Source organism: Ixodes scapularis, unplaced genomic scaffold (assembly GCF_016920785.2).
Source record: "Ixodes scapularis isolate PalLabHiFi unplaced genomic scaffold, ASM1692078v2 PGA_scaffold9__187_contigs__length_104089568, whole genome shotgun sequence".
Classification (NCBI taxonomy): domain Eukaryota; kingdom Metazoa; phylum Arthropoda; class Arachnida; order Ixodida; family Ixodidae; genus Ixodes; species Ixodes scapularis.
The window spans coordinates 72,788,037-72,815,752 of record NW_024609884.1 but is presented as its reverse complement, the minus strand read 5'-3'; the positions used below and the strand labels follow the sequence as shown (position 1 = coordinate 72,815,752).

Here is a 27,716-nt window from a genome sequence, read left to right as displayed (position 1 = left end):
GGCGAGAAATTCGCCCGCCGTGATTGGCCGGCGCCAAGGTCAAGCGCAGAGTCGGCCAATCACGGTTGCCGAATTCTTCGCCGCCTTTTTCGCCGAGTGTCCAGATTCGAGTCACAGCACGGGCTTGTCGCCTTCCCCGGCGCCCTGGCAGCGCGTGTGCGAGGCAGTGGTATCAAAGGCAGAAAGCTCGCCCTGCGCTGTTAGACTCGGTTGGACCGCGGCTGCATGTGCGCAAAGGGTTGATGCCGGGAGAGGAAAGCCGACAGTGCGCTTCGTTCCCCGTCGCGCACGAATTCGTCGATGACGCGAGGCCGTGCTGCCTGCCCGTGCGGTTCCGGGGGTCCCAAACGAAGCGAAACCGCAACGGAAACATTGAAGGCCCTGCGGATGAACGATGGTACAACATTCGCGCCAGGCTCTGACACAAATACACAACGAGGAAAGAAAAACAGAGAGAGGAGGGAACTGTCCCAAATTCCCGCTGGCGAGGACGACGTGACTTGTCGCAATTTCTCGAGTGACGCAACGTGGAACGCTCTTTCCACCCTCGAGGAACCGGACCACCGTACTGAGTCCCGACGAGGTGAAACAGTACAAGAGACAAGCGGACGCACGCAGTGTTGTGTGCCGACGTTAATTTGGTGAAACCTCGATTTCACTCTACCACAACTTCCAATGACGGTGCTCAGAAGCTATTTTGATGACACGCGCCCGTGGCCATTGGGAAGGGCATGGCTGGACCGACCGGCCAGTACCACTCGGAGAGTTCGACCGAGCGCAAAGTTTGTCGCGAGCCTGCTCCCTGGAGGGTGCACGAAGATGCGCAAACATCTCGTCGTTCGCCCCGACGGCTCCAGACTCCCGCAAATACTGATAACGTAGGAAAGGGAACGAGCCTTTTGTTATCGCAGTGCTGCTTCCAAGGCCCGCCAGAATAACCGATAGCGCGCGAAAGTGCTCCCGCGTGGAAACAGCCGCCCGTCGGAAACAGTTAACCCCCTTCCCATATGACGCCACACCGACCCAGCCAACGCAAGCATCGCATACAGGTGTATGGTGTGCTTGAGCAACATAAAACGAGACGCGTACATGTAATGCTCGTGCAACCGACCAAACCCGACAAAAAAAAAAAGTGGTGCAATTTCTGCTGATTTCAGCATGGTTGCAATCGCAAGCGGAATTTGAACACTTCCTGGAATGAAAGCGCCGTCACAAATGCGATCATCGCGGACATGCAACGGCGGGGAAGTGGAAGGACTCGTGCAAGTCTGGGTACAATCGCGCAGTTCCAAGAAAAATAAGCGTAGGCCTACCAACAGTCACATCGTAGCTCAACGAGACCGTGTCACCCAGCCCGACATCATGTCAACAGTCGACCTCAAGACTTTCGGACGTTAATCATTTATTCTGGAAGCAGCGCACGAGACTAGTTTCTACAAATCAATGAGCAGGATCTTGCCGCGCAGCTCAACCTGTTTTGGTGCCGTTTAGCCTTGAGCAAACAAATTTAGGTCTGCAAAGAGAAAAACAGCCGGAACGGGTCAGACAAGAAAAGCACGAACCCCGTAGGTGGCTCATTTTTCTTCCTGCGACGAGTCAAATATCATTGGCCACCTCGGACTTCCCAACCACGTGACTAAGCTACTACAATAATTAACGTTCCTGAATCGGAGGACAGACAGAAAAGGGAAAACCGTGATCGTTCAAAGAAAGCCTCTCGATCCCTGCCTGAAAATGTTTTTAAAGGTCAACTATGCGAACAGGCGATCACCAATGTGTGCAGTTCTCGGCTGCCGACGGAACTACTACGGTGACTGTCGCGCAGCCTGCATGAAATGCCAAAAAGTAACAAAAAATACGAGGCACTCTAGCTCGGAAGAAATCGAACCACAGGCAAGAGCGCAGAGCCCCATAAAAGCCCCAAAGTGAACAATGATGCGCCTTGATAGAAGCTCGCAGAAGGCAGAGAACCCCTGCGTGTGTGCCCATTCGAACTTCCCCGGTCGAAATAGGCGTTCGACCGCAGACTTCTCATAGAGTAAAAATAGGCAACTACCAATCGGGTCAAAGCGACCGGTAAGCCAAGAAAGGCTTGGAGACCCGACGGAGTTCACCGGGGGTGAGCTCCAGGGCTGTTCCCGGCAGTCTGACGGCGAGATCCGCGTGAAGGCGGCCCAGTTGCAATTGGGGGGCAGGAAGCGGCCACTTTCTCGGCCAAACTTCCTGGCGGAGCGAGGAAGGCCTCCAGCGAGCCGCGTAATCTAATAGCGGCCCCAAAAAGCAGGTCACCACGTGCCGGCTCCTCGCCGACACCCCGCCACACACCTACGGGACAGGGCAGCCAGGCAGCGGAGTTCGGACCGTCCCGTCGTGGAAGCGTCAAGAGCTTCCTCGAAACCCTAGGAAACCCGGAAGGCGCTTCTTCGTCACCGGGATCTCGCCCCACAGCGTCAAGCGGGCGTGCAAAGGCACAACCACCGTCCCTAGCAAGTTGTTCGATGCAGACCTCTCTCATAAACGTTGACCCCTCTCTTGCGATCCGTCTCACAAGCTGTGCAAACACACAGCCATTGCGTCGCTAGCCTCGTGTAAACGGTAGGATTGGGATCGTCCCACGGTTCATGGGTCAAATCCAATAGAACAATTTGACGAGTCAGTCCCGGCGGCAAAGCATTCGAACAATTCGAGGTGAGGGAGGGCCTCTGGAACAATCAGCCTCGCCGCGGCACAAATGAAACGCCAACTTCCTGCATTAGCGATACACGCTGACGGGCTGCTAAATGCTGCTTCCCGGATATCGGTTTCCCCGGGAATGACAATCGGCAGCAAATGGTGAAATTCAGACGCTGGATAGATAAGCAGATAGGGGGGTAAGGTGTGAGGCTGGTCTGTATCCGCCGACACGCAGATCAAGCGGAAACAAAACAGCAGACGAAGACGCAAGAGAGAATGGTAAACAGCCCATCGCTACGGCAGAAGCTGCGGTTACGGGCCCGAAACGACAGTAACCCAGCTAAAAGCACGCTGTTCACAACGCGACAAGAACAAGGCGCATGTTGCGAAATAGGCAATCCAGCGTCGGTTCAATTGGTTCAATAATCCTCTGACATGACGTAAAGCTCAGAGCACATCCATCAAGACGAACGAACGGTGCCAACAAGCTGGATCATCAGCGTTCTTGCTGAACGCCGATGGTTCGCTTGTGCACAAATTTCGTACACGGCATGATCTTAATACTCAAAATGCAAGACCGTTGGCGGCACATGATTAAAGGCACTTCAAACGCGCGAGCACTTGGGAGAAATTCAGAACTCGATGAAGCACGGGCGTCACGACCATAACGCGGTGACAAAACGTGACTGCGGTTCGGTGTCTGGTTAAAACAGGGAACGCTTGCTGGAATGAATTATCGTTCAAGAGCCACCTCAAGCACGGTGACTGCAGGGCAGCAGCCGAAAAGTCGGCCAAAATACCAAGATTAAGCCTAAAACTCCTCACCTTGGGTCTATAAAACCACTTTCTCAGGGAGTTCATCCTGGCACCGTCTCTTCGACTCTATTTAGCCTGGATCAGTTGGCTCGAACTCTGCAGGTCATCACGGCTACAAAACGAAGTCCCAGGGCAGCGCAAAAACACACAGAAATGCAGTCGCGTATCTGAATGCAGCACAACCACCAGCGGGGCAAAGGAGGTGCGCGAGACCACGAACCAGCGCACGCCTCACGGCAATCCGATAATCTGCAGAAGTGGCTCTGCGCATGCGCCCTGAGCCGCTGTGCCGGCTGTGACTACCACGACTACTATGACGACTTCCGAGCCCGCTTTCAGACCGGATGTACAAATAACCTGACGTCAAGGTGACGTAGTAGATGTCCTCGTTGCCGATGGTTGCGACCACGTTGCGACCATATGTTGACGACGTCAGACAAAATTTTTTTAAAGCAAAATCACATATGCAAAAGTAAATGTACAGCTGATAAATTACATTTTTTATTTGATTTATTTGAAAGGGTTGTTTTGACTGGATAAGGTACAACGAGCATGTGCCGTAGTCCGGTAGCCCTCCGGAATTCCATTAGTTCCATCGCCACCACTGTCTAGGACAAAAACAAACAAACATAGCAAAACAACTTTCGCGCCAGGTTGTGTGAATTTTGTCGGCGTTGGTTGTCTTGCTTGAAAAGCCCAGTTTCTATTGAAGAGAGTCACAGAAAGAAAGAAAGTATGGATTTATCTGCCTTTACTGCCAACAATAAAAGCAGCGCTGTAATCAAATCCGCCGTTCCTGACGTCGCGAAATCATATCCCTGTATGCTCGGGGTTGATGAAGCGGGAAGAGGACCTGTCTTGGGTATGTTTTTATGCCGTTCTGTGCTGTTGTGCGATTGCATTTACTGTAGAAGTATTCGGATTTGGTTCTCCGAAGTAGTTGTAATTTTTTTATGGTTGGATTGACTAGGTACGGATTTTTCAGGGACTTTCATTTACGTACGCGAATGGAAAAGTGATGGCATTTGAGGGCTTGCATCGTAGTGCATACCTAGAAGAAGGAAAGACGGCGGGTCTTCACCCCTCGGTGCTTCAGACTGCCCTACGTTCCTACCCGCTCACTTCTCATCAGTGATTCTCTCCGGTCGTAGGCCCAATGGTGTATGGCATTGCCTATTGCCCCGTGGAATTTGAAGAGGACCTGAAGCGACTAGGTTTTGCCGGTAAGCCGCGGAACCTGCCCATGGGCGAACCCATGTGTCTGGTGGTCACCTCCGCTCTGCTGCTCTCCAACCTAGATTCGAAAACTCTCACTGAAGAAAAGCGGGAGGAGCTGGTGGGTGTCATGGAACAGCGTTCAGAATCCTTGGGTTGGATGGTGGAAGTGATATCGCCCACTGTGATCTGCAATCATATGCTCAACATGTGAGTGGTGTGCTTCAAGTTGAGAACCTTCTTTCATGCATTGCCATCCTATAGCTTGGCCTAAAGCTTCACACTGACAGCATGCCTATGTCTGCAACCTCAGGAGCAAGTACAGCCTGAATGCGATCAGCCACGATTCAGCCATCGGCCTGATCAAGCAAGCCCTTGATGATGGTGTCTGTGTCACAAAAGTAAGTTTCCAAATCTGATAACAAGCCCATAGTTCTGCATTCCTTGTTATCTATAGGTGTGATGAGTAGGGCAATGTATGGTTCACAATTAAAAAAAATAAAGCTTACAAAGGTGGGGTAAAACAAGTTATCTGGAGAGAAAACTGCACCTTCCTCTGCGTCTACTGACAAGTTGTATTTATACTGCAGAGTGTAGTATCATCATGTGAGAAATTTTGGCAGTTTGAAACTATAGCCTCATGTTCCAGGAAAAAATACAGCTGATGGATAGCCAGAAAACTAGGATTTTTCTTGGAAGACACAATTAGGCATTGGAGAAAATCGGCCATCTGCATTAAAAGGGGGTCGTGAAAATTTTTCTGAAATTCTGAGCTACCTGTCTCTTTGCAATGCTATTTTAGGGTTCGGAGTTTTCGGTTTAAACTGATAAAAGTATGACAAATCCATTTTCAAAAATTTGGTTTTACCCGAAAAAGGTTTGTTTTTATGTTCGGCGTCTTCGGTTCAAACCGATAAAAGTCAGCCGATTCCATTTTTTAAAATTCTGTTTTAACTGAAAATGGTCAGCTTTTTAGGGCCGCGTCGATATGGGCGGGGAGAGGGTTGGTGCAAGGTTCGACATTGTGTGACCTCTTCGTGATTGCCCTCTTCCAAGGTTCAACATGCTACAAAAGAGGTCTTGGCTTGTCCTTCATGGGACATCTGTGTCTTTTGTGTGATCGGGTCTAGTATGTCAAATTCTTAGTCCTAAAAAAAAAAAGTTTGGGTGTGAGTTAGTTTATGGTTTTTAGCTTCATGCAAGATCTGCAGCCAGAGTTTAGTGAGTACACGAAATATGTTGTGCTTCAAAATGTTGCGCCGCGTGTCTCTTTTGGCAGTCACATTTGGTTGATTGGCCGATTTCGGATCGGGCAGAGCTTCATCTCCTCAGCCTGCCAGTGTCCAGTGTTAATGTTGAGAGGGCATTCTCAAAGCCCAGGGTCATTAACAGGAAAGAATGTGCGTGGATCAATGAGGAGAACCTTGGCAGTACAGTCGGGGACAAAAAGTCCCCAGGACGTGCAAGCTGTGGCTGAAACGCATTGCTCTGCCATCTACCGGCGGGTCGCCTGGTTTCGAGATCACACAAAAGTGCATGCGCGTCCTACTCTGCTTGCAAACATGTGTATTTTCCCGCTCATCTGCAGCACAGCGCCTAACTCGGAATCGGACGCATGGTACCGCCTCGGAGATAGCGTTGGCGGCTGATGAGCGTCTGCTACACATTCCGAAACTGGAGATACTGCCTGCGGCGTTGCGCCGCATTTCGCCGTGTCAGCGCACCTTGCTTTATAACCAGTTTAGCTTATCGCTCAGTTGAGCTGCCGTGACTTCTTGTTTTATAGGTGCCATGTCAGTAAGCGCTATCTCCGAGGTGGTACCACGCGCCCGATTCCGAGTTAGGCGCCGCGCCACAGAAGAGCGGGAAAGCGCACATGTTGGCAGGCACAGTAGGATGCGCATGCGCTTTTCCGTGATCTCGAAACCAGGCGACCTGCCGGCAGATGGCAGAGCAATGCGTTTAAGTCGCAGCTCGCACGTCCTGGGGACTTTTGTCCCCGACTGTACATAAGTGATTACTATAATAAGATCACGTAATCCTTATGTACAGAAGGTGAAGTTCCATGTTTTTTGGGTACTGATTTGTTAATACTTCAGTGTTTCTTTTTTTTTTTTTTTTTTTCTTTTTTACGGTTACACACATTTGCCAAATAAAGTGCCAATGTTTTTGTTTTTTTTTTCTTTTTCCAATGTATTTGTGCCGTTATTCTTTGAGATCAAGGATCATCTGATCCGGTGTCCGATGGTGTTTCTTTCATATTCACCGAAAACTACCGGTAAACTTTTGTGGGCATAAATATACACCGAAAGAAACCGGAAATTGAATCTTAAGATGAACACGAAAAAAAGTATGCTGAATTTTGAAAAACTAAAAACCGAAAACGCGGAACCCTAGCTATTCCTTTATTATACAAACCACATTCAATCTTTTGATCATCCTGATTCATTTACTAGCGTAAAAAAGATTATTTTGGTTTCCCAGGGAGCTTCCCTTTCAGTTCTACAAACACGTCATGATGGGTAACCGAAAGGAATTTTTGTTTTCCACACAAGATGGCGACTTAGACCGGACCAGAGCCGTATATTGAGAGAGTTTGGCCATACATTGGGAAGTATAGGAGGCCACTGGTCAAAAGCGGGCTGGGCGCATTCCAGGGAGTTTTTACAAGTTCGAATGTGGCTGGCCAGAGGCTGCCACAAAAGGTTGAGAAGGCCGGAAATATAAGCGAAACAAATCGCCTTTGCACACTTGAGGATTGGCATGACTGCAGATCCTCAAGTACTGCTGAGGAAGATTCTGGTAAAAGAAAATTGATGTAAAAACTCACGACCGCTGATCATGGGAAATATTGAAATGCTACGTCCTGTGGCTAACCCACAAAAACAAAAACAGACGTGCTGATAGGAGAGAGGTCACACGCGCGTGTCCCTCCTTCCTACTGGTTTTGAGACGTTCCGGGTTCGAATCCACTTGGGGTTGTAACTTTTTTTATTGCTTAACCTTATGTTTTATTATAATTGTCATCCACAATCAGGTTCCACAACCGCATTCTGCAACGAATGCGAGCCATTGCGGGGCGAGCAGCATAATTACAATGGTTACTAAATGATGGTAGACCCGGGTGTGTTTGAAACCGGAACTCTACCGCAGTCGCATGATATAGTGGCAACTTAATGTTTTTATCACTCCCAATTTATTATTTGAAGATTAAATGAAGTTTAATATCTGTTCAATCTTTTTACATAGCTATCATAGCTATCATAACCTTTTGTTTCTCATACTGTTGAGGGGTGTTGCATGGTCGTTTCAGAGAATCCAAAAAACGTGTTTCAGCATTATTAACAAAACTACAATAATGGCTAAGCAAATTTTTATATATTTGTGAAATGCATTTAAAGATGATAATTTTTTTTTATATTTTGCGTCGTTTTGATATGATGTAGTTCGTTGGTAACTAATTTGTGAATGTCTCTAAAACATGTTTATTTGACATGCTTTGTAAATGTTTTTTGCTTAGAAAACTTTTATTGTAATTTTTAACATTCTGTATACATGTTGTAAACATTTCATAAAATAAATAGAAAAAAAATATTACTATGTGCATGCTTCAGTGTGAAATTGATGGCTGTGCAAAGTACCGTAGTGAAACCTTGGCAATCTCCACGCCTCGAGGTTCAAAATGTTATATCTCCGGAAAAAATTAGCTATGGTGTTCGTGTATAGACCTTTTTCACAAGGGCACCGCCATCTTGAAACATTGTCACTTCCAGTATGGGCGAAAACATTGTTTTGCCGTTGCCACGCCAATAGAATGCATATAGGAGATAAGCGTAACCGTCACCCATTCTCGTTTTGTCTACCGTCTATTTTTTTTACTATTTCCAGGTTGAAATGTTTTAATATTTTTTCGTCGCCCATACCGGATGTGCCTACTTGGCAGTCGGGGGAGAGAGTAAGCGTAAAAGGTCTATAGCTGAATGCTCCTCCCAAGAACACAGCTTCCACATATATATTTTACATAAATATAAAAAAATATGACCCAGGCCATCATTTACGATCTGACGTGGAAACATCCTTGCTCTTTCTTTCTTCGCTCATCTCGGGGCTGGGCGGTATCGTGGTACAAGTCTGTCACAGTAGTACCTTAGAGATACTTTTGAGTATCTGTAATTCTGTAATACGTTTGAAAATGGTATCTGTATTGTATCTTTGTAGTGAAATACATCTACCACATATCAATTCCATGGCAACGCTCTTCCAGGCTTCAATACCTTGTTACATTTGCTGTCAAAAATTAAGTTTCGCATTTTTACAATGAACTGAAAATATCATCTTTTTGGTGTGAGAGGTCCCAGGATTTAGAACATGAACCTGACCACCTCTACAGGGGGAGGCCTGGTTTGCTGGTATATCCCAGAAAAGTCAACCAAACTGAGAAAAAAAAAAAAAAAAATTGTAGAGCCCTTTTATTTCCTGTGAATAGGGAGGTCCAGCGAAGCTGTTACCTTTACGACGTCTAGGACGATGCTTAGAGGACGACGTCTAGGACTACCTCAAGGATGACGCTTAGGACGACCTCAAAGATGATTTCTAGGACGACCTCGAGGGCGACTTCTAGGACGACCTCAAGGACGACGCCTAGGACGACCTCAAAGATGACTTCTGGGACGACCTCGAGGGCGACTTCTAGGACGACCTCGAGGGCGACTTCTAGGACAACCTCAAGGAAGACTTCTAGGACGACCTCAAGGACGACGCCTGGGACCACCTCTCGGATGGCCTCGAGGACGACTTCTCGGATGACCTCAAGGACGACTTCTAGGACGACCTCGAGGACGATGCCTAGAGATGATGACAAGGGATCAGGATCTCACTGTCTAATACTGCCAAGGAAGGCTGACTCACGCTGGTTGCCCCCTCTCTTTATTTTTATTTATTCATACTTGCCACGACCAATGGGGAGTTTTATGTCAACATCTACAGACGCATTTGTTTCCCAGATCCTAGCGCATAACAGCTTTGCTGTAAAAAGTGGTTCGAAGAAAGGCCATATGCGATATCTGGCACTAGCTGCGTCTCGTTTCCTGTAGGCTTGGGAGCACTTAGAGTGACAGTTTGAGATCTGCCCTCACTGCAAAGGAGGGATCATTTAAGCAGACACCTTTTGACAAGCATGGCAAACATTCGTTGGCCTCCAGTACCTGCATGGTACTGGACAGAGGGTGATAATGTTTTATAGCAGCATTCAGGATAGCAGTTGTGAATAGATGAAGAATTTGCAGGGGTGGAACTCATAAACTGTACTTGGGAGCAGCCACGGGAGCAGCTGAAACAGCTGTTTTGGAGCAGGTTGGGAGCAGCTAAAACTACATTCTGGAGCAGGCTAGGAGCAGCTCAGATCAGCTTTCATTGCACTTCAGCTTGTGTCTTGGACAAGCACAGGAGCATTTTCAATTGTGCTTAGCAGCACAGATGAACATGAGTGGTTAGGGACCTAGGTAGACGGGATAACAGTGTAACAGATGTGAAAACTTGAAACTTTGTGAGCCTTAATGAGAATCAAAAAGCAAGTACCTTATGTTTTTGAAGATAGTGCCCTTGTTAATTTCTGAGTGGCTTTCAGCTGCTCAAAACGCAAACCAGCACTGCTTATTGCACAAGCCACACATTCTCGACATAGTAATTACATGTGCGAACCATGTGACGTGCTTAAAGGGATTGTCCGGTCGAAACCGGAAGTACTTAAGTTCTTGCGCTCGTTACGTCGAGGGAGCCTTCATATAGACAAACGTCATTTTTATTTTGATATATGATCTCCCGTTACTAATTAAAACTTACATGAGCCTATGTACGAAACTGCACCCCGAATTTCGCCAGTGTCAATGGCTGACATCCGTAGGTGCTGCGTGACGTCACAAAACGCAAAGGTTTGTCGGATGGTCGGGATAACAAGCGTTGGTCGATGGATGTCATGCATTTTGTTTAGAATTATACAGTCTCCTAGGCAGTATCCTACTGAAATACGGTTCTTTTAACGCAGTTCCTAAGCACGTGCAAAAAAAATCACGCCTTTTAGCAGGATATTACTCGCAGACAGCCATAAGCTTCGAGCAAACGTATGCCGTTTCGCACAAACACAACTGTGACGGACGCCAATCGAACTAGGGGCGCTTGCAAAGCTATAGGATGCAAATTTCGCCTCTGAAGCGGCACTTAGGTACACGAAGAGGCATCTGGGTACACATTTCGGCGGATCCACTGGATCGGTGATGAGGCTGCGGGTAATTCTTTCAGAGGCGACGTCCGCGGGTCGAAGGCAAACGGCGAATCGTTCAAATGAATGTCGTCGCTTGACTTGGACGAGCTTGGTGAATCGTAGCTACGCTCCATTTTCACACGCGGGTCAAACAGATACCAGGCTGCACGCGTGCTAAATACAACTTCTGGTATCATTTCGAGATGGCCAAGCTGTTGGTTTCGGTTTCGCTGCATAATCAAGGTCTGTTCGATTCGGCCAGGAAGTTCTGAACTATAGTCTGTTACAAGCCTAGAAGGTAGCGGCAAATGCCCCTCAAAGGGAATCTTTGCATTTCGACGATAGACTCGCGGCATCAGGATGATTTTGCGTCGGGAGTCACTGGCGGCAGCGGTCGGTCGGTATACCGGTCACCTCGAAGACAAAGGCCTGACGATAGCGTCTTGGCCAAGACAGTTATCGACCGTAACTTTGGCGTCAAGTTGAAGCGAGAATCGGCAAAAAATGCCGATTCTCAGCGTTTTTCCCAGGCCCGTTAGTGGGCGTCCACAGATACCAGCGGACAAAGCATGCATTATTATGCTCAGCTACGGGTACATGCGAGTGCCAACGCACTAAATCCCAGACCTCTGCAACGTATCGGAGTCGTCAATATGCATCCAAGAGCAACTGAAGGCGGGGACTATCAAGAGGGCAATACCTTTCCCGTGTCTGTAAGTAAGAATATCAACACTGTGGATCCCCACATAGCATCAAAAAGAAACTATTTTAACACTCACCACAGGGAGCCAAACCTACGCGAGCAGGTGCCTAAAACGCTTTTAGAATATTATAATCAAGCAAATTCCTACCCTCGGTTATGATCTCAATTTCGCGTCCACCGCGGGTACGTTATTATCATAAATGAGAGGAAATGCAACCTCCGTATCGGCGTGATTGTTAAACATCGCAGACATTTGAGCAACCGCTGCGAAAAATGGCACCGCGAGCAGAGACGGACGAGGAGTGTCGTCTGCTATCGACGTCTGCTCTTGTCGTCTGCTTCTGCACGGACGCTGAACCGAGTCCGGAGCCGGTGCAAGATTTTGAGGAACTCGGTCTGAACTCGTTCAGAACTGGGAGGAATCGAACGCGCCAGTGCAGCGGTCGTGCAACTTCCGGTTGAATCCAATGCACCAGTTCCTGCACTGCCGAACTAGTTCAGCCAGTTCAGGCGAATCGAACAGACCTAAATTGACTGATCCGATTTGGGCGAGGAGTGGGTGGACGTATTTTAATATCGTTGGCACAGCATCACACCTCAGCTTACAAGCCTTCTGTCCGCTTAGAGGTCAGCTCGTAGCTCTCTTTTGTGAGATGACTGCTGCATAAGCGGGATCTCGGTCTTGACGGGAACCCAGTTCCTACGCACGACGACGATCCACTTTGCTCGTCACTGCACGTCTCGCGGAAAAGTGTGGAACGTCATGTCTTGGGGGGCTCGCATGTGCTGCCCGGGGGTTGTGGCACCCAACCGCGTAACAAAAATCTCACCCAACCACGAAACAAGTCGAGCACAACAATAAAAACGAAGCACGCTGAGGCGTTCACTCGCAGGCAAATGACGAGACAAAAACGCCCGCTTTGTGTTTTGTGACGTCAGAGCTTCAATGTTGTCAACGAAAGCAGCGTTTACGCTAGAATGCGATTGGAGCAGTATAAATACAATTACTCACGCAGAGGGGCATATAAAATTCAGATATATCACGTACGATACGTCTTGAGGCGATAACAATGATATTCAATTGTTTTCTCAAATACAAAATTAACCGGACAATCCCTTTAAGCAACGAACGTGCAGTTGTGCGGAGGAACAAGGCAACAAATTTTGAGTTTATACTATTCTGCAACTCAATATCGGAGCAGCAGACTACGATTAACGACGTTATCATATTCGAAGCGATAAGCAGGAGCAAGGTTGAAGTATGCCGAGCAGATTTACCGCTCGCGTGAGAGCTGCTGGCCGGCAAGGTTTCAAATCGGACCGCGTTTCAGTTCTATCAAATCACGATTTATCTTGCGGGAATGCGGTTCCAACTTCTAACGATGAAGTACTAAAAGGAATCTTTTGCTCATTTTTTTTTTAACTAGCTGACGTCCAGATCCCGGGCCGCAGAGCCTCAAGCAATCTAACGCTTAACGACTCGACCTCACCTCAACGGACTTGCTTAACCGCTTATGGTTGAAGAATAACAATCCAGTCGCAGGTGGTGTAGCGCTTGGAATCCGACCCCCAAGTTTTTTTGCGTGCTTCCAACTCGGGATACACAGGGAAAATAAACAGAACAAAGGATTGCAAGGTCGACCAAGCTAAACGCACTCATTGTTGCCAATCGAGTCAATAGAAACCGAAACCATGACAAAACACAATTCTTTGGCGCACGTTTTGCGATTTAATGCATAATGGCGCGAGGTATTGGCTGTGGCGCAGCTTCCGCAACATGGTGCAGGATGGCGCAGACAAATGCGTCTGGCGCAAAATGGCGCAAATGGAGCAGCCATTCCACCCCTGAATTTGAGTTAAAGGGGCAGTGCAACGGTTTTAATGTTGAAAGAATTGCCAGTTTGTATTTTTTATGTTTATACGAGCCCAAGTGACGAAAAATGTGTCACCTTTCCCCGAAAAACTGCTATTCTGCTGTGTAATCGCAAGGCAAAGAACAAATTATTTGCTGATCTGCAGCTGCCTGTGGCGGCTACGGGAACTAAAATGACGGCATCTCTAGGGGTGCGCGGAAGTCAACAAAACCTGTCCCCCTCCACTGCTACATTCGCCGTCAGCACTGTGGCGAACCGTCCTTTGTGTCCATCGCTCGCCGCAACCTTCGACGAGGTTAATCCTTTAAAAGCCGGCAACTGCGAAGGAAGCGGCCGGGGTCTCTGAGGGGAGAACCAAACGGTAAACTACGGGAACCCCCAGAGTACGTCACTCGAAAGTCGGCGTGGAGAGTGGAGAGGCACTTCGACCTTCGATTTGTTTCATTTTTTTTAAATAAGAACTAGAGCTCGCAAGAAAATGTGGTTTTCTGTTTTTAGTTCCATAGGTGATGCAGATTAATTTCCGCTGTTAATTGGCCAAAGTCTGAAAATCGTTGCACTGCCCTTTTAAGGAGAGGTTCATAAACTGACACAAAGAGAGGAATGTTGCTGCTACAATTTGCATTCATGACAAACTGCACTTTCCTCTCTTACTACCTTTTGGGGAAAAAGTTTATCTCTGTTTGTATCTATCTCTGTATTCTGAGATACTCTTTTTTATTGTTTTTGCAGAAGTTTTTTAGGAATATCCCATTACATAAAAGACCTTTGTATTTTGGCCTTAAAATATGTGTATCTCAGTATTTATGTTCCCAAATACTTTTTGGTGTATCTCTGCCTTGCTCCATCCCCACTCCTTTGTGAAGGGGAGAATATGCACTGTTTTTGCACTTGATTGTCTGATTATTTAGAGGCAGTTTCTACTTCATTTGGTCAAAGTCAGCTTCTGGCCTTTCTATACACGCACTCCCTAGTGAGCGGGTTAAAGGGATGGTGAGCCGAAATTTGGATTTCAAAAAAACAATGCAGGAGGTGTAGGCGCGACGCTACAATCCCTACAAAACTACTTGTAAGGCGATATCTCAAATGGACGGCCGTATTTTTGGAAAAAGAGGTTGAGATTGAACCAGGCCGACGAGGTGCGTGACGTCAAGATACCTTGTTTCCTCCTCTCTTCGCTTCGCTCCCTCAGGGTGGCGAGGTGGAGAAGACGCGAGGCCGTTCCCTCTCCTTCTCTGAGAAACATGACGTCAACATTTCTGCCAAATGCGCCTCCTTTTTTGGAAAAAACGGTCATCTGTTCGAGATATCACTGTATGAGTGATGTTTTGGTGTTTGTAGCATCCCGTTGCAAGCTTTTGCCGCGTGTTTTGGGGAATCCAGATTTCGGTTCAGCATCCCTTTAAGAGACTGATAAACTAAACAAGTGAAATGAATGAACCGGCTGTCAAGATAGTTTTATTTGGCAGCCTTTAGCTGCAACTGGTGAATCGTCCAAATCGTGCTTTGCCTGATGCCCACCCTGCCTGGTTGGAACTGCAGGTATATGTGGACACTGTGGGGCCACCTGAGAAGTACCAGGCAAAGTTGCAGGACATATTTCCCGACATCAAAATCACAGTGGCCAAGAAGGCAGACTCCACCTTTCCCATTGTCAGTGCAGCCAGCATCTGTGCCAAGGTGAGAGTTCATGGCACAGGTACAACCCCTTAAGGGGGGACACCACCTTAAAATTGAAATTTTTGAGAAAAAAACAAATTTTCCTATTTTTGTGTGTTGTGGTTCCACAACTATACCTGTTTGCACCTCAAGAACCGAAGTAAAACAAGTCCGGCTCGTCGCGGAACATTACTAATTTCCCCCTTTATGTGGATAATGAAGACATGCAGGTGATTATTGGATTAAATGTATGTTATCAAGACGTACAGGTTCCAAACACCAAAAGCATCGTTTTTTCCTCCGACAACCGAATCTCGTAAGAACTATTTCGCGTTGCGTAGGAACAATGCGCAAAACATACTTTTTTCTTGAGGTGAAAACAGGTATAATAGTGTATACTCCTGAAATTTTTTATTCCAATATCTGACGTATTTATGGAGAAATAAAACATTTTTGGTCAGCCAACGATGCAAAATCACATGTTTTTTTAAATGTAAAACTTCGGTTTCCTATTTTCAAACTGCTGTAACCTTGCACCGGTATGCCCTAAAACGATGATCATACTCTTGTTGGAAAGTGCATTTCTTCACAGTTTCAGTACATTAACTATCTTTGCTTGAGAGTAAACTCTATTTGGGTAAGAACACCATAGAAGTCCAGCTTTCATGTAGAAGAGGCTATGCATATGGCCAAGAATCGAAAAGCCCACTCTGATTGAACACAAAACTGACTAAAACCAGCATTCATTTATAGAAAATCACGTGGGTTTGTCTGCTTTGTATTTCTATGATGCTTGCCCCGTCCATACTTGATGTTGGTTCGTGTATTGCAAGCATACCCAATTCCTCACTCATTTCACAATCAATGTCCACATGCCGACAACAAAATTACACTCAAAGAAAGCGTCTTAAGCTCGGACTCGCTCAGCAAAGCCATGCTGGAGATTGGGTGCAAGCAGAAGGCACCATCTACGCTCTTGGAGCCGTTCAGTTGCCACCACCACCAGTAAAAGCAAATGTAGCGGTGTGGAAACTTTAATCAATTTTTCTCAGTTTAACTTTTTTGCAGCAACTTTCGTTTTAGGAAATCTATCATTTCAGTGAATCCCTGAATGTATTCTTTGCTGTGGATGTTTCTGAACTGAAATTTAATGAGGAAGGGGGCTAGATATATATTTTTCTATTTAAAGAAAGTTCTGATTGCCAAAAAGTAGAGTTTTGATGAGGAGAAAATGCCCCATTATGTGGAATGCTTTTTAAATTGACATTTTGTATAGAAAAGACATGGATTTTAAAGTAAAAAATAGATAGCCCCCCCCCCCCCCCCTCCCCCCACCATATGTTCTCGTTAAGGCTGAAGCTTAGAAATGCTCAATATTCTCCAGCAATATTATATGATAGATTTCCTCTCCAAGTGAGGCAACTTACATCAATAGCTGTGTACCTCCCCCTGTAGCTTATCGAAAAATAGTCCTACAGAGATGAAATTTCATAGAGTGCATTTAGGCAACGAGATGAAAAGGTCCTCCAAATTTCATTAATATTGAGCGACTGGTTTAAAAATCGGCACTTGAAGGTGGTGTCACTAAAGACCCCTTATATCAGGAGTCTCAAACACACGGCCCGCGGTTTGCAGGCAACCGGCTACGAATTCCAGTTCCCATGTATTGAGCGCTAGAAATGGCATGCGCCATAGCGATCTGATATCGTCGACTCATTTTCGCTCGAAAAGTAGCTCTGCTCTTTTAACGTACTGTCGAGACCAGTTATAACGAAATAGTGGCTGCAGTGAAGCAATCACGATTTCCTATTCCCATTTGCACTTTTTCAATGCATTTGTGTCTGCTTATAGCGAAGGAAATTGAGCAACTCCTGCGGATATAGCGAAGATAAATTTTGTGATAATTTAGAAAAAGAATAAAATTCAGAAAGTTTACTAAGTCTTCAATTGCCGCACTTTGCTGCCGCGGCCAAGAAGCCACCCAGAACAGGCTGCAGAAAATGCTGGAATGGCTGCCAGCGGCAGCGTCTGCAACGTCGTCTGTTCCCCGCTCCTTATCTGAGAAGCAGCTTTACCGCATCGCACGCGGAGAAGCCGTCGTGGCATGTCGATAGGGGTTTTCGGAGGGCTAGCGACAACGTGCCGGCGGAGGTGATGGAGAGCCTAGATTTAAGAGAGGGGGCAGTAAGTATGCCTGCATTTGATTGTCGCGTGGCCAGTGTGGCGAAGAAACTGGGCGTAGAGGCAGACACATTTGCAGAAGGTGAACGCTTTTGAGTTTTGACTGCTTGCATGCTGCAGCTCGTTTGGCAAACGCGGTCCACAAACCATGTGACACCGATCGAGCAGTTGCCCTATTTCTTAAATCTAGGCTCTCTATACCGATGACAGACAAGCTTGAGCGCAAACTCGGTGCCGTGCGCGCTTCTTTGTTTGCTTCGTGATCAGTGTCGGCATCTGGTCAGTGAGGTCGCTCTTGTGCAAAAGTCTGCTTCACTCAAGCACCGATTCGGCGAATCATCGCTACTCAACAATGGAAAGTCCCGGCACCGCCGGCACCTCGACGGGAAAGACGAAGGCAATCCCCTTGAACCAAAAGCGTGCCATCCTCGGTGGAGTGCGCATAAATGAAAGAATGCCGTCCACCGCCGGGCGTCCTCCGCGGGGCCGTCGTAAATGTTGACCCGGTCCGTACGTTGCAGAATCTTTTTTTCAATCAGAGTTTCTCGCAGTTGGCGAGAAGCAACTCCGATTTAGCAAAGGATGCGTGCAGGGCAGAGCCGTATATGGGGAGAGTTTGGTCAGTCTATGATCTCGCCGCCGTAACGGTCTCCTCCCGAGTGAGCCAATCGGCACGCGGTGCAGAGCGAGAGGCATGAGCGCATGCGCGTGAACTCCCGGCTGCTCCCAGCTGAGTGGGGAGGGCCGCCATTTTCATTCATTCTCCTGGCGTAATGCGTGGGACCGGCTTCTAAATCTCGATTATTTCCTTTTATATCGCTGGCTCTGGCAAGAAAATGACATACTGTTATTCCTCGGTGGGTTAAAAAGCTAATAAATGAAGATTTTTCGGCGTATGCCCACAAACTTTTATTCAGGCGAAAAAGAAGTCGGCCCGTAGCAGACGACGCGTAGCCTCAGCAGTGCTCTTCTCCGACCAGTCTCCGACAATGTTGCGAAAAAATGGCGGTCGTCTCTTCTCTGCTCCCTTCTTTCTCTCTCGCTCCTTCGGCGCTCTCCTCCCTTTCATTTCCTTTTCTCGATAAACATGTGCCCGTGACAGCCCATGTTATCTTTTTTGTTTTTCATGTTATTTGTATGAGTTCATATATAACGAAGAAGTAAATATAGCGAAGCGATTTCCGATTCTCGTTGACTTTATTATAACCAGTCTCGACAGTACTCACATAGTTTTTACCGTATTTGCACGAATATAACGCGAGTTTTTTTTCGAAATTACGTGCTCCAAAACGCACCTCGCGTTATATTCGGAATCGAGTTCAGCCGCGAGGCACGCGAGTCTGGAGAAAGCCATCCCTCCGGTTCAATGCAAAATATCCGGCGGGAAAAGAAGTGGGGGTGTGGAAGGGAATTTATTAGCTATTGGGCCACGTAAAAGGGCAAATAGAAAACATAAAAAAAAATTTTTTTTTTTTATCGCTTTTGCGTTTGTACAACGCGCGCACGCCGCAGAAACTCGGCGCGCGCGCGCGCTATGTGGGAATGCGGGCACTGGCCAATTCGAGCCAAGTCAAGCCGGACCAAGTCAAGTGAACACAAGCCAAGCTAAGACTGGCCAAGACCACCAACCGCGTTTACGCAATCGTGCAACACGAGGCATTTGTTTATGGAGAGGAACCAGAACAAGAAGTGTGATCGTGTATCGGATTCAGCAGTCTTTTTTTTCTGCCTGCGCATTGTTTAGTTTCTGCTCCAGTGTGATCTGGTGTTTGTGTGATGGTGCTTCTGCTTCGTGCCTTGTTTGGATTGTGGGCTGCCGAGGAGCTCAAAGAAGCTCGCACAAAAGAAAAAGGAACTACCAGACAAGCAGGTGCCGTGCTGCTGCTTATTGCGTAGTCGCCAAGTGGATTGTAAACGGAAGGACCTGAGCAGCGAGGATGAGCGCAGTCAAAACATAAACTGATATTTCTTCTATTTCCATTGACTTTTCACATCTGCTATGGCCCCGAGTGCGAGAAATTGACGCGGCCTCGGCTCGCGTTATAATAGTAATAATATTTTTTTTTTCTTTTTGATGGCATCAAAATTTGCCCTCGCGTTATATTCGTGGTCGCGTTATATTCGTGCAAATACGGTACTTATCTGTGAATCTGCCCTTTGTTTCACTTTAATTTTTGCTTCTCAGCTTTTTGTAATGTACAACAATTCCACTACTAGGCTGCAAGTGCGAGCTATTCGTTGAAAGATGCATCTCAGCTGCGCAAACTCTCGATTGGCAGGAGCAACTGCCAAAGGTAAAGCTACGAGCTCAAGATTCTCGCTTTCAAAATATATCACCATTAAAAACAAGCATTTGTTCAGAGTGTATTAAAAATTGTCAGGAAAGCAAGAACTGTCAAATTGATTGATTGTTTTATACATACATGTTGAGCTTGGTTAATTCCTGAGTGAATCGAGCAATGGGAACGATAGTGTACTTGCTCTCCTATTCTTATAAAAACGCCAGCAGCCCAGAGTAGTCATATAAACAAATCAAACCTAAAGTTGTCACTGGCAAAACTGAGTTTACTAAAGCATAGAGCACAACGTCTCTTTTCTTTAAAATCTTTCGACCTCCCCCCCTCCTCTTTCCGGTGTGGGCTATCTGGCCCCTACACTCAAATGCAGGGACGGCGCCAGGCTTTTCATAGTGAGGGGGCAGTGGGGAGGCGCACGGCACTTTTGGGGAGGCATGGGCTTTCGATCCCACTAAAAGAACAAATATTCAGGGACGATGACTTGGCGCATCGGGAATTTTTAATAGAAATCAGCTCAGTTTATTTTATTATTTTACAACCTATCTACAACTCTGGTTAATGTAGCATTTCACGTACAAAATATTCAGGCATGTTTACATTCCGCAATACTAAATAAGCACGCTCACGCTTGTCGTGACTCATCATCCGCTCTTTAGGCAGTCCCCTGCACCGCGAAAAACCGGAGCACGTCAGCGATCATGTAGATGTAGTGACAATTCTCCCTTCTTTGCTGAATACGCCTGGCAGTAGAGGAACACGGCGACTGATTTAGCCGCGCCACTTTTCTTCATCTGCTTGAAGGAAGCCGATGATGTTTGGGACATCTTGCGTGCCGCACTGTTGGAGTGGCGTCGTAGTCCGCCTTCCTTTTGAAGAGCTTTCTTCCAGTTTCGATAGCCCTTTGTCAAAATACAGCACTTCCACTTTTTTACCCCCCCCCCCCCCCAAATACACAAACACTTTCAGCTTTCCTTCAACCTCCTGGGACAGTCTCTCGAAGGGACTCCGTGCCCCAGGGTCACGAATGATGGGAGCATGGCAGTTCTCGAACCGCCAGGCTCCGACCTATACTCTTTCCCGAGCACACACAGTTGCCGTCACCAAAGTTGCTTCAAGGACCCCATAGAGACTTGAAATAAGCAGGATGACCTAGACACATCAAAGCCGCCCATTGGGAACTCGCCAGTCGGCCTGAGCGTCTCAGGACCTTGTGAGATTTCCTCGGTCAGAACATGAACAGTGCCCTTGAGTTCCTTTGTCTGGCAGGTACGAAGCGACGGCGCAGAGCAGATGGGATTCCAAGTCTCTCCGAGTAACCACTTGGGTGAAGCTACTTTCAGGAAGTCTTTTACGGTTGGCGACAGAGGAATTGAGTGGTAGACGACGCTCCTTGGCTTCGGCAAGCCATACCGATATTCATGCATCGTTCTTCATGTGGTACGTAAAGAAAATAAAGCGGACGGCACGAAAAAGTTGAACACGTCCATGAGACCTTTTTAGGCTGGCTATCCTTCAAGCCAATGCCTTTTCCATGGGACGAGGAAATTAGGAAAATGATGAGCAATGTAGCGCATGCGGGCCTGCGCCGGAAAATTAGGGTGAAGGGGGGGGGGGGGGGTGTAAAGGCTGGCATATTTTTGGGGTGGCAGGACAAATTTTAGGGGAGGCATCCGCCACCCCTCGCCTCCCTTTGGCGCCGTCCCTGCTCAAATGAGTTTGAGACCACTGCCTTACAGTATAAAACTTGTGAAACAAACTTCAGTTAAACTGTTTCACTCTCCTTTCCTTTACATTTTTGTTTTGATGTGGTGATACCCTGTTTGATCGTTTGCAGATTGAAAGGAATTAAGCTTTACCTAGAACTTGAAGCTGGCTATGCCTTGCGAGTGTCGTTTGACACGGTATTTTCAATGGCGATGTTCTTTCCCAGGTTGCTCGAGATCGTGCCATCCAAACATGGAGATTTCCGGAAGGCCTAAGCTTAAATCCAGAGGAATATGGCTCGGGATATCCTAATGGTGAGTTGATCTAGGTCAAACACTTTCCTTCCCACTTTACTCGAGAGGAACAGCCAACAGGTTACTTTACAGCAAAAGTTGTGGGAAAGGTGTCTTGCTATGTGCCCAACCCAAAAGAACAACACGGAGCCAGGATTTTTCATACAACAAACTACATTTATTTGTAATATATGAACGAATGTAACAAATCGACACTGCTGCGACGTGTACCTTCTCCAAGAAGGTTTTCCCATCTCTCTCCAGGTGGGCGGGGCCCCAGCACTTTGTAGTTTTCCTTGGGTGCGGTGGTGGCCTTGTGCCATGGTGTAAGGTCGGCTCTTTAGGTGAGGAGACTGTGGCCAGCTCCTCGTAGTAGGGCACAGCCGGGTAATCCCCTTTCTCCTGTGTAAATCCTTCCCCTACAGGGCGCTACAAGCGGTAACTCTGTGCGACCGGCCGATTTACCCGACAAACTGTGCACCCGACCGTCTGCGTTGAGCCCTTACTGATATCTTTTTGATCACCGTTGCAGTGCCACTGAGAAATGATCCTGCAGTTGAGTGCACACTTATACTCTCTAAACGCCATTGGAGATAAGAGAGCTTGAAAGGCCTGAAAATCCACTGCATGAAAGTAAACTGCCAAAATTGAGGCATGCTTCAAGGAACACAAACAGACATGCCTTTGGGGCTCGTACTATAATTTTCAGGATAGCATTGTTATTTCATAGGCATTTTGAATGCTCAACTTTTCACTTAAGTAAGAAAAAATTTCACGGTGGTCGTAGCATGGATTGCTCTAACGTGCTTTTTTCTTTCCTTGCCTTTCATGGAGCACCTTGTTGACAGGCTCTGCCCTTGTCACGAAATTTCTAGCGCCAATCAACCTCTCATTTCAAGAGGATTTCAACACACGTCCCAATTAACGAGCAGGCGTACGTGGCTTCACTTAGCAGTGTACACATCTTTTTCTTTTTTTCCTTCGATCAAGGATAGTTGAGTTAGGCTTTTCTTTGACGGCACTGGTGACCACCATTTTAGCTGCGCTAGGCTGAGGGGGGCGGATACCAAGGTGTAAAATCCTCGAATCTATTCCTGCTCGCTGCTATCTAATTCAACATCGTTATATGCAGTGTCAAACATCTTGTCGTTAGTTTCGCCGTTTTTCTTGGACTGCTAACATCTTTGTGCATCACAGCCTGGAACACCGGCATGGTGCGACATTGGTGAGCACGGGACGCAAGTGCTTTGCTCCGAATTGTAATTCCGGTTACCGGAGCTGCAAAGGAAAAGTAACCTTGTTCAGCGTTCCTTCCGATCCTGAACATCTGACGCAATGGGCACGAGCCATTCCTCGCAAGGACCGGCCACTGACGTCGAAAGTCATCATGCACACAGAGGATGTAATATTAAAAAGCAAGTATTACAGCAAACTCGGGGATGCAGTACTATTGCTCGGCATTCTGAAACAATGATTGTGCAACTCATAGTGTGGATCAAGAAGGCAGTTAGACTTGCCGTCAATTGAAAAGTGTTTAATGGCAGTTGAATCACGGTGGAGCACTGCCAAGCATGGGCAATATAGTTTTTCAAGGGAGGCGAGGAATGCATTCTTTTTTATCAATCCTCCAGATTATTCATTGATTCTCTGACTTGGCACACTGTGATATATTGCTATGTTTGATAAGTAGTGCTTTCAGTCAGCTACATTTTTTATTGTTCAATGACTTGATGGTCGTGGTAGCTAGTTGGATACTATTTGAAGTAAGATTGTGGGTGTTGTATTATTTTTCCAATGCGTCCTTCATAAAACTGTCTTCTTCTCTTAATAAGTATAGCTACTATAAGAAGCATTCTACAGGCTTCTAAATGTAAAGGTAAATGTGCTGACGACAGACAAGTGATTTTCTCAACAAACTTTATTTCAATAACCTCCGTGTGCAAGCTTTCTGACTCCATGCCTACTCTATATAGAATGGAGTTTGGAATAAGCGTGGGGAAGGCAATTTAGAAATAAACAAAAAAGAGTAATTGATTAGCTGATTTGCACTGCACGAAAATGTCTGACATGATATGCAATTCAAAACAACTGAAAATCAAGTGAAAATCACGAAAGATATTTATTTTTTATAAATGAATGCGCGGAGCATCTAAAGCATCTAGATATTACAGACACTCACTAATCTAGTAATAGCATTGCAAAAGAAAATAAAACGGCATATAAGCTGTTTGTTGGTCCGCTATTTGTGGACCAACAAAAAACGGATCTGTTTGTTGTCCTGGTTTACCACTCTGGCATAGTCTGACTTGGGCCGAAGCAAGTAGACAATAAAGTACAGTGTGTCCCAAAAAACAATTTAAGATTTTTTTAATTGCAAAAATTAAATATGCATTGCAGAACGCTCATTTTCCGCCCAAAAGGTAGCGCTAGAGATCCGAACCAGATGGCAAAGTTTCAGCACTAACTTATCTTATTCAAAAGTTATAAGTGATTTTCTGAAATTGTCAATAAAAAAATGGGGCTCATTTTCACGTTTTCGGCAACTGGTGCCATAGAGCTTTATGTATTCAAAAGCTCTGTTGGCCGTCGGGGAAAATTTCAGAAAATCACTTGTAACTTTTGATTAAGTAACGGTTAGTGCTGAAACTTTGGCATCTGGTTTGGACGTTGTGCGCTACATTAGGGTGGAGAATGAGTGTTCGGCGATGCATAGTTTATTTTTGCGGTGAAAGGAGCCTTGTAAATGTTCTTTTTGGGACACCATGTAGAAAATGCTTGCCTTACCTAGAACGGTAGCCTCACTCACGCAAGCACCTGAGAGTGCCGATCATGCAGCTGAGACAGACGGCCCAGTCTGTACCCGAACCGCCTGCCCTATAAAACTGACCCGAAGCTTGTAGCACCATCCAAACGCGAAGCCAAGAAGCCTAGTATGCGTGGGGACATTATCTGGTCTCGGCAGAGAGCCGTGTCTCCCCACCTGAAGAGCCTTTCTTAAACCGTGCCTTGTGCCCCCCAGGTGCAGTGGTGCCCTCTGGTTTCTACAAAGTCCAACCGTTGTGATTTCTATTGTCTGATTTTGATTGGAAGCATGCGACAAAACATTGGCACCAGGGTTAAACTCCTAGCCTCCTAGCAGAAGCATTTCGCTTTGACATTGTGTGTAGCAGCCAACCTTGGTTTCTTACCAATGCTAGCTTACCTGAGCACAGCGCTATACAGAACGTTCGGAGCCACAAGTGGCACTAATTTTTTTTACTCAAGACCTGGAAATTGAGAACACAGATCCCCTTTACATGCTGGTAAAAATGGGCACAATCATCTCAATCCCAGTATGTCTACTTGACCTGCTGGCGAATGAAGAGCAATCTGATAACGAGAGGAGAGAAAAGTACTTCTCATCTAGATTTTATTAATTATTGGCACTGGTGAATGTCGTCCCATAATGATTTAAGGATCGTTGAACACACTAGCACTTCGTAGAGGCATATTCCAGTGCAGATAAGTATAAAACATATTGGTGCATCGACATCCTTGCCGCTTACAGCTGCAGCGGAGGCAATTGAGCCCAAGCTCTGAACAACTCCTGCGGGTTGAATTACTTGAGAACGCATACTGAGCAATGCTGGACATGGGTAGGTTTCCGAATGTCAAGGTGCAAAACCTTTACTCCGAAGTGAGATCTAGAAACACGGCCACAGGAAGATGCAGATGCGGCCAAGACGCTGCGGGCACATTAGGAGAGGCCGAAGCAGACAGCGCTTCACTCTGCGATATAACACAGACGCTGTCGTTGGTGGTGCTGCCAACCAGCTGCCAAGGTGCAGCGGTGTGCCCCCTTTAGGTGTTGCATGCTCCTAATGTAAAGATGGCTATGAGCAACATGTTGCCTTAATAATAGGACACAAGTGGAGTATTATACTTGACATTTGTTGAGGAACTTGTGTCGTTAAATATATTAAATACAAACCAGGGTTCCCCTCACGGTGCACATCAGTGGTTTTGCCACCCAACAGTCTGGATGTCTACGCATACCTAGGGTTTCCCGCCCACCCAGGCACGTAGCCAGGCGGGGGGGGGGGGGGAGGAGGAGGGCCATGAGGCCCGGGCCCCCCTCAAAATCTTCCATTTTGCTAGGACCTCCTCTCCCCCCTCCCTTCATACAGCATTTTGCCATCGGCAACCCCCCCCCCCCCCCCCCCCCCCCCCCCCGAAACAAAATCCTGGTTACGTGCCTGCGCTCACCTCCATATATTTTGCCGCGGTTGGTCGGCAGATTGTGCAAAAGCACTGTACCCCAGGTTGTCGCACTTGGCAGACTCGTGCAGCACCACATGTGGGTGCAGATCCTTACGGGCGACATCACTTTCTCCAGAAATGCACTACAAAAAGCACTACCGGCCGTCGCGATTGGCGGCCACACTGTCGAGCAAAGTGCCAGGAGGGGATCCCCCTTTTCGGCTTTGTGGTTGTCTGGTGTCCCTATCTCTGGGGAGAAACAGGGGCTCCGGAACCGGGGGGGCAGGGGGGGCGTCCGCCTCCCTCATGTTTTTTTTGTAGGGGTCATACCCCCCCGACGCTGAAGGCTGACCCACAACCCTCCCTTAATGTAGTCAGAGCAACATTCTAAAGCACCTTACAAGCTTGAAGCGGAACAAGAAAGGACAGCGATGTTTTGTCGGGACGAGAATTGGTAGTAAAGCTGATACCCCTGTTAAGTGCTGGAGTAAACGTTTCTTCTGAGCCAGCCTTGAGGCGCGCGTATTGGTCACATCTTAATCACTGGCAGCAGGACGGGGACAGCTTAGGAAAGGCACCTTTCTACCATTCCTTGTCATCGGAAAGGATGGCAGGGAGGAAGCCTCCCTCCGGCTCTGGATAAGCCTCCCCAAACGTAAAACTTCTTGCCGTGGGAAATTGGTCTCGGGCAGAGCGCTTCGACGAAGAGCAGTCCGGAGCATATGTCCTTGGAGGTACTTCACACTCTCTTTGACGAGTTTTGCTTGAGATTGGCTCTTTCAAGCTCGGCCATGCCAATACCGTGCCAATTAAGCGCACTGATCCCATAATGGCCGGAGAGGGTTCAGAGCTGGCTTAGCATGGGAGGCGCCCCTTGAAGTTTCTGCACGACGCCTAGACGCGAAAAGCATTTTTGCCATCCGTCAATCATTTTCGTACTTTTGTTCGGTGTGACAGAAGAGGCCACAGAAACGCTCTTGCGTGCTAGAGATTTTGAAGACCTCTTTTTGTTACTCAGAAAAGATTTCGGCTAAACAAAGGTCGCTTCCTCCATTTCGGTTTTTCCGCGCTTACGATCTTCAAAGTTGGAGGAGGAGGAGGGGGGGGGGGGGGGGGGGATCTGCACTGCAAGCATGTGAGCCTTGACCCCCGCCCACCCGATCAGAATTGACTTCCGGAGCCCCTGGGGAGAAACCTTATCAAAATCATCCAATCAATTGCAACTTCTGTGTACTATATGCTTTATTGGAGCGTTCATCCGGAGCAACTCCTCGGTGCACGAAATCAAGCAGTATGAGTATTCCCAGCAGCTACCACTTGACCACTTTAGGATGGCAGGACTGTCTTTCAGTTCCTCTGCTTGCAGTGCGAGCTCTCTGCCTTCAAGGTCACTTTGAATGTGGAGCGTGCATGCACGTTCAAAACGTTACCGAAGGCAGCAGCTAGTACTCGTCACAGAATCAGTTAAAGAACCTTGCCAGTCTTGTCCTGTCAGTGACTACAGTTAGGGTGCCGTAAAGTATAATCATGAACATCATGCGTCATCTGAGTCTTTACTGCTTTGGGGTGTCGTTTTGCTTTCAGATCCTGCAACAAAGAAGTTTCTCTCGGCGCATGTGGATAACGTGTTTGGGTTTCCAAGCTTGGTTCGGTTCAGCTGGTCAACAGCGGAAAAACTACTCGAGGATAATTCTGCTACAGTCTCATGGTGTGTTTTCTACAAGACATGATCTCTCTTTTTTACTTAAGATGATATGTGCTTGGCCAAACTTTACGATACGGTTTCGAACACTGCCTCATCTC

General features: G+C 47.1%; 2 protein-coding genes across 2 annotated transcripts in view; one reads left to right on the top strand and one right to left on the bottom strand.

The window, feature by feature from the left end:
- Positions 1-3,837, bottom strand: part of LOC8027158 (lateral signaling target protein 2 homolog) — a 53,972-nt gene extending 50,135 nt beyond the window's left edge. Inside the window, exon 1 of the mRNA XM_029989506.4 lies at positions 3,499-3,837. Coding sequence (XP_029845366.2) covers positions 3,499-3,534 — 36 coding nt within the window. The 5' untranslated portion in view covers positions 3,535-3,837. The remainder of the gene's footprint in view (positions 1-3,498) is intronic.
- A 226-nt stretch (positions 3,838-4,063) lies between these two features.
- LOC8027157 (ribonuclease H2 subunit A) overlaps positions 4,064-27,716 on the top strand; it is a 34,222-nt gene continuing 10,569 nt past the window's right edge. Inside the window, exons 1-7 of the mRNA XM_029989511.4 lie at positions 4,064-4,351; positions 4,641-4,712; positions 4,788-4,914; positions 5,018-5,105; positions 15,083-15,220; positions 21,608-21,695; positions 27,498-27,621. Coding sequence (XP_029845371.3) covers positions 4,225-4,351; positions 4,641-4,712; positions 4,788-4,914; positions 5,018-5,105; positions 15,083-15,220; positions 21,608-21,695; positions 27,498-27,621 — 764 coding nt within the window. The 5' untranslated portion in view covers positions 4,064-4,224. The remainder of the gene's footprint in view (positions 4,352-4,640; positions 4,713-4,787; positions 4,915-5,017; positions 5,106-15,082; positions 15,221-21,607; positions 21,696-27,497; positions 27,622-27,716) is intronic.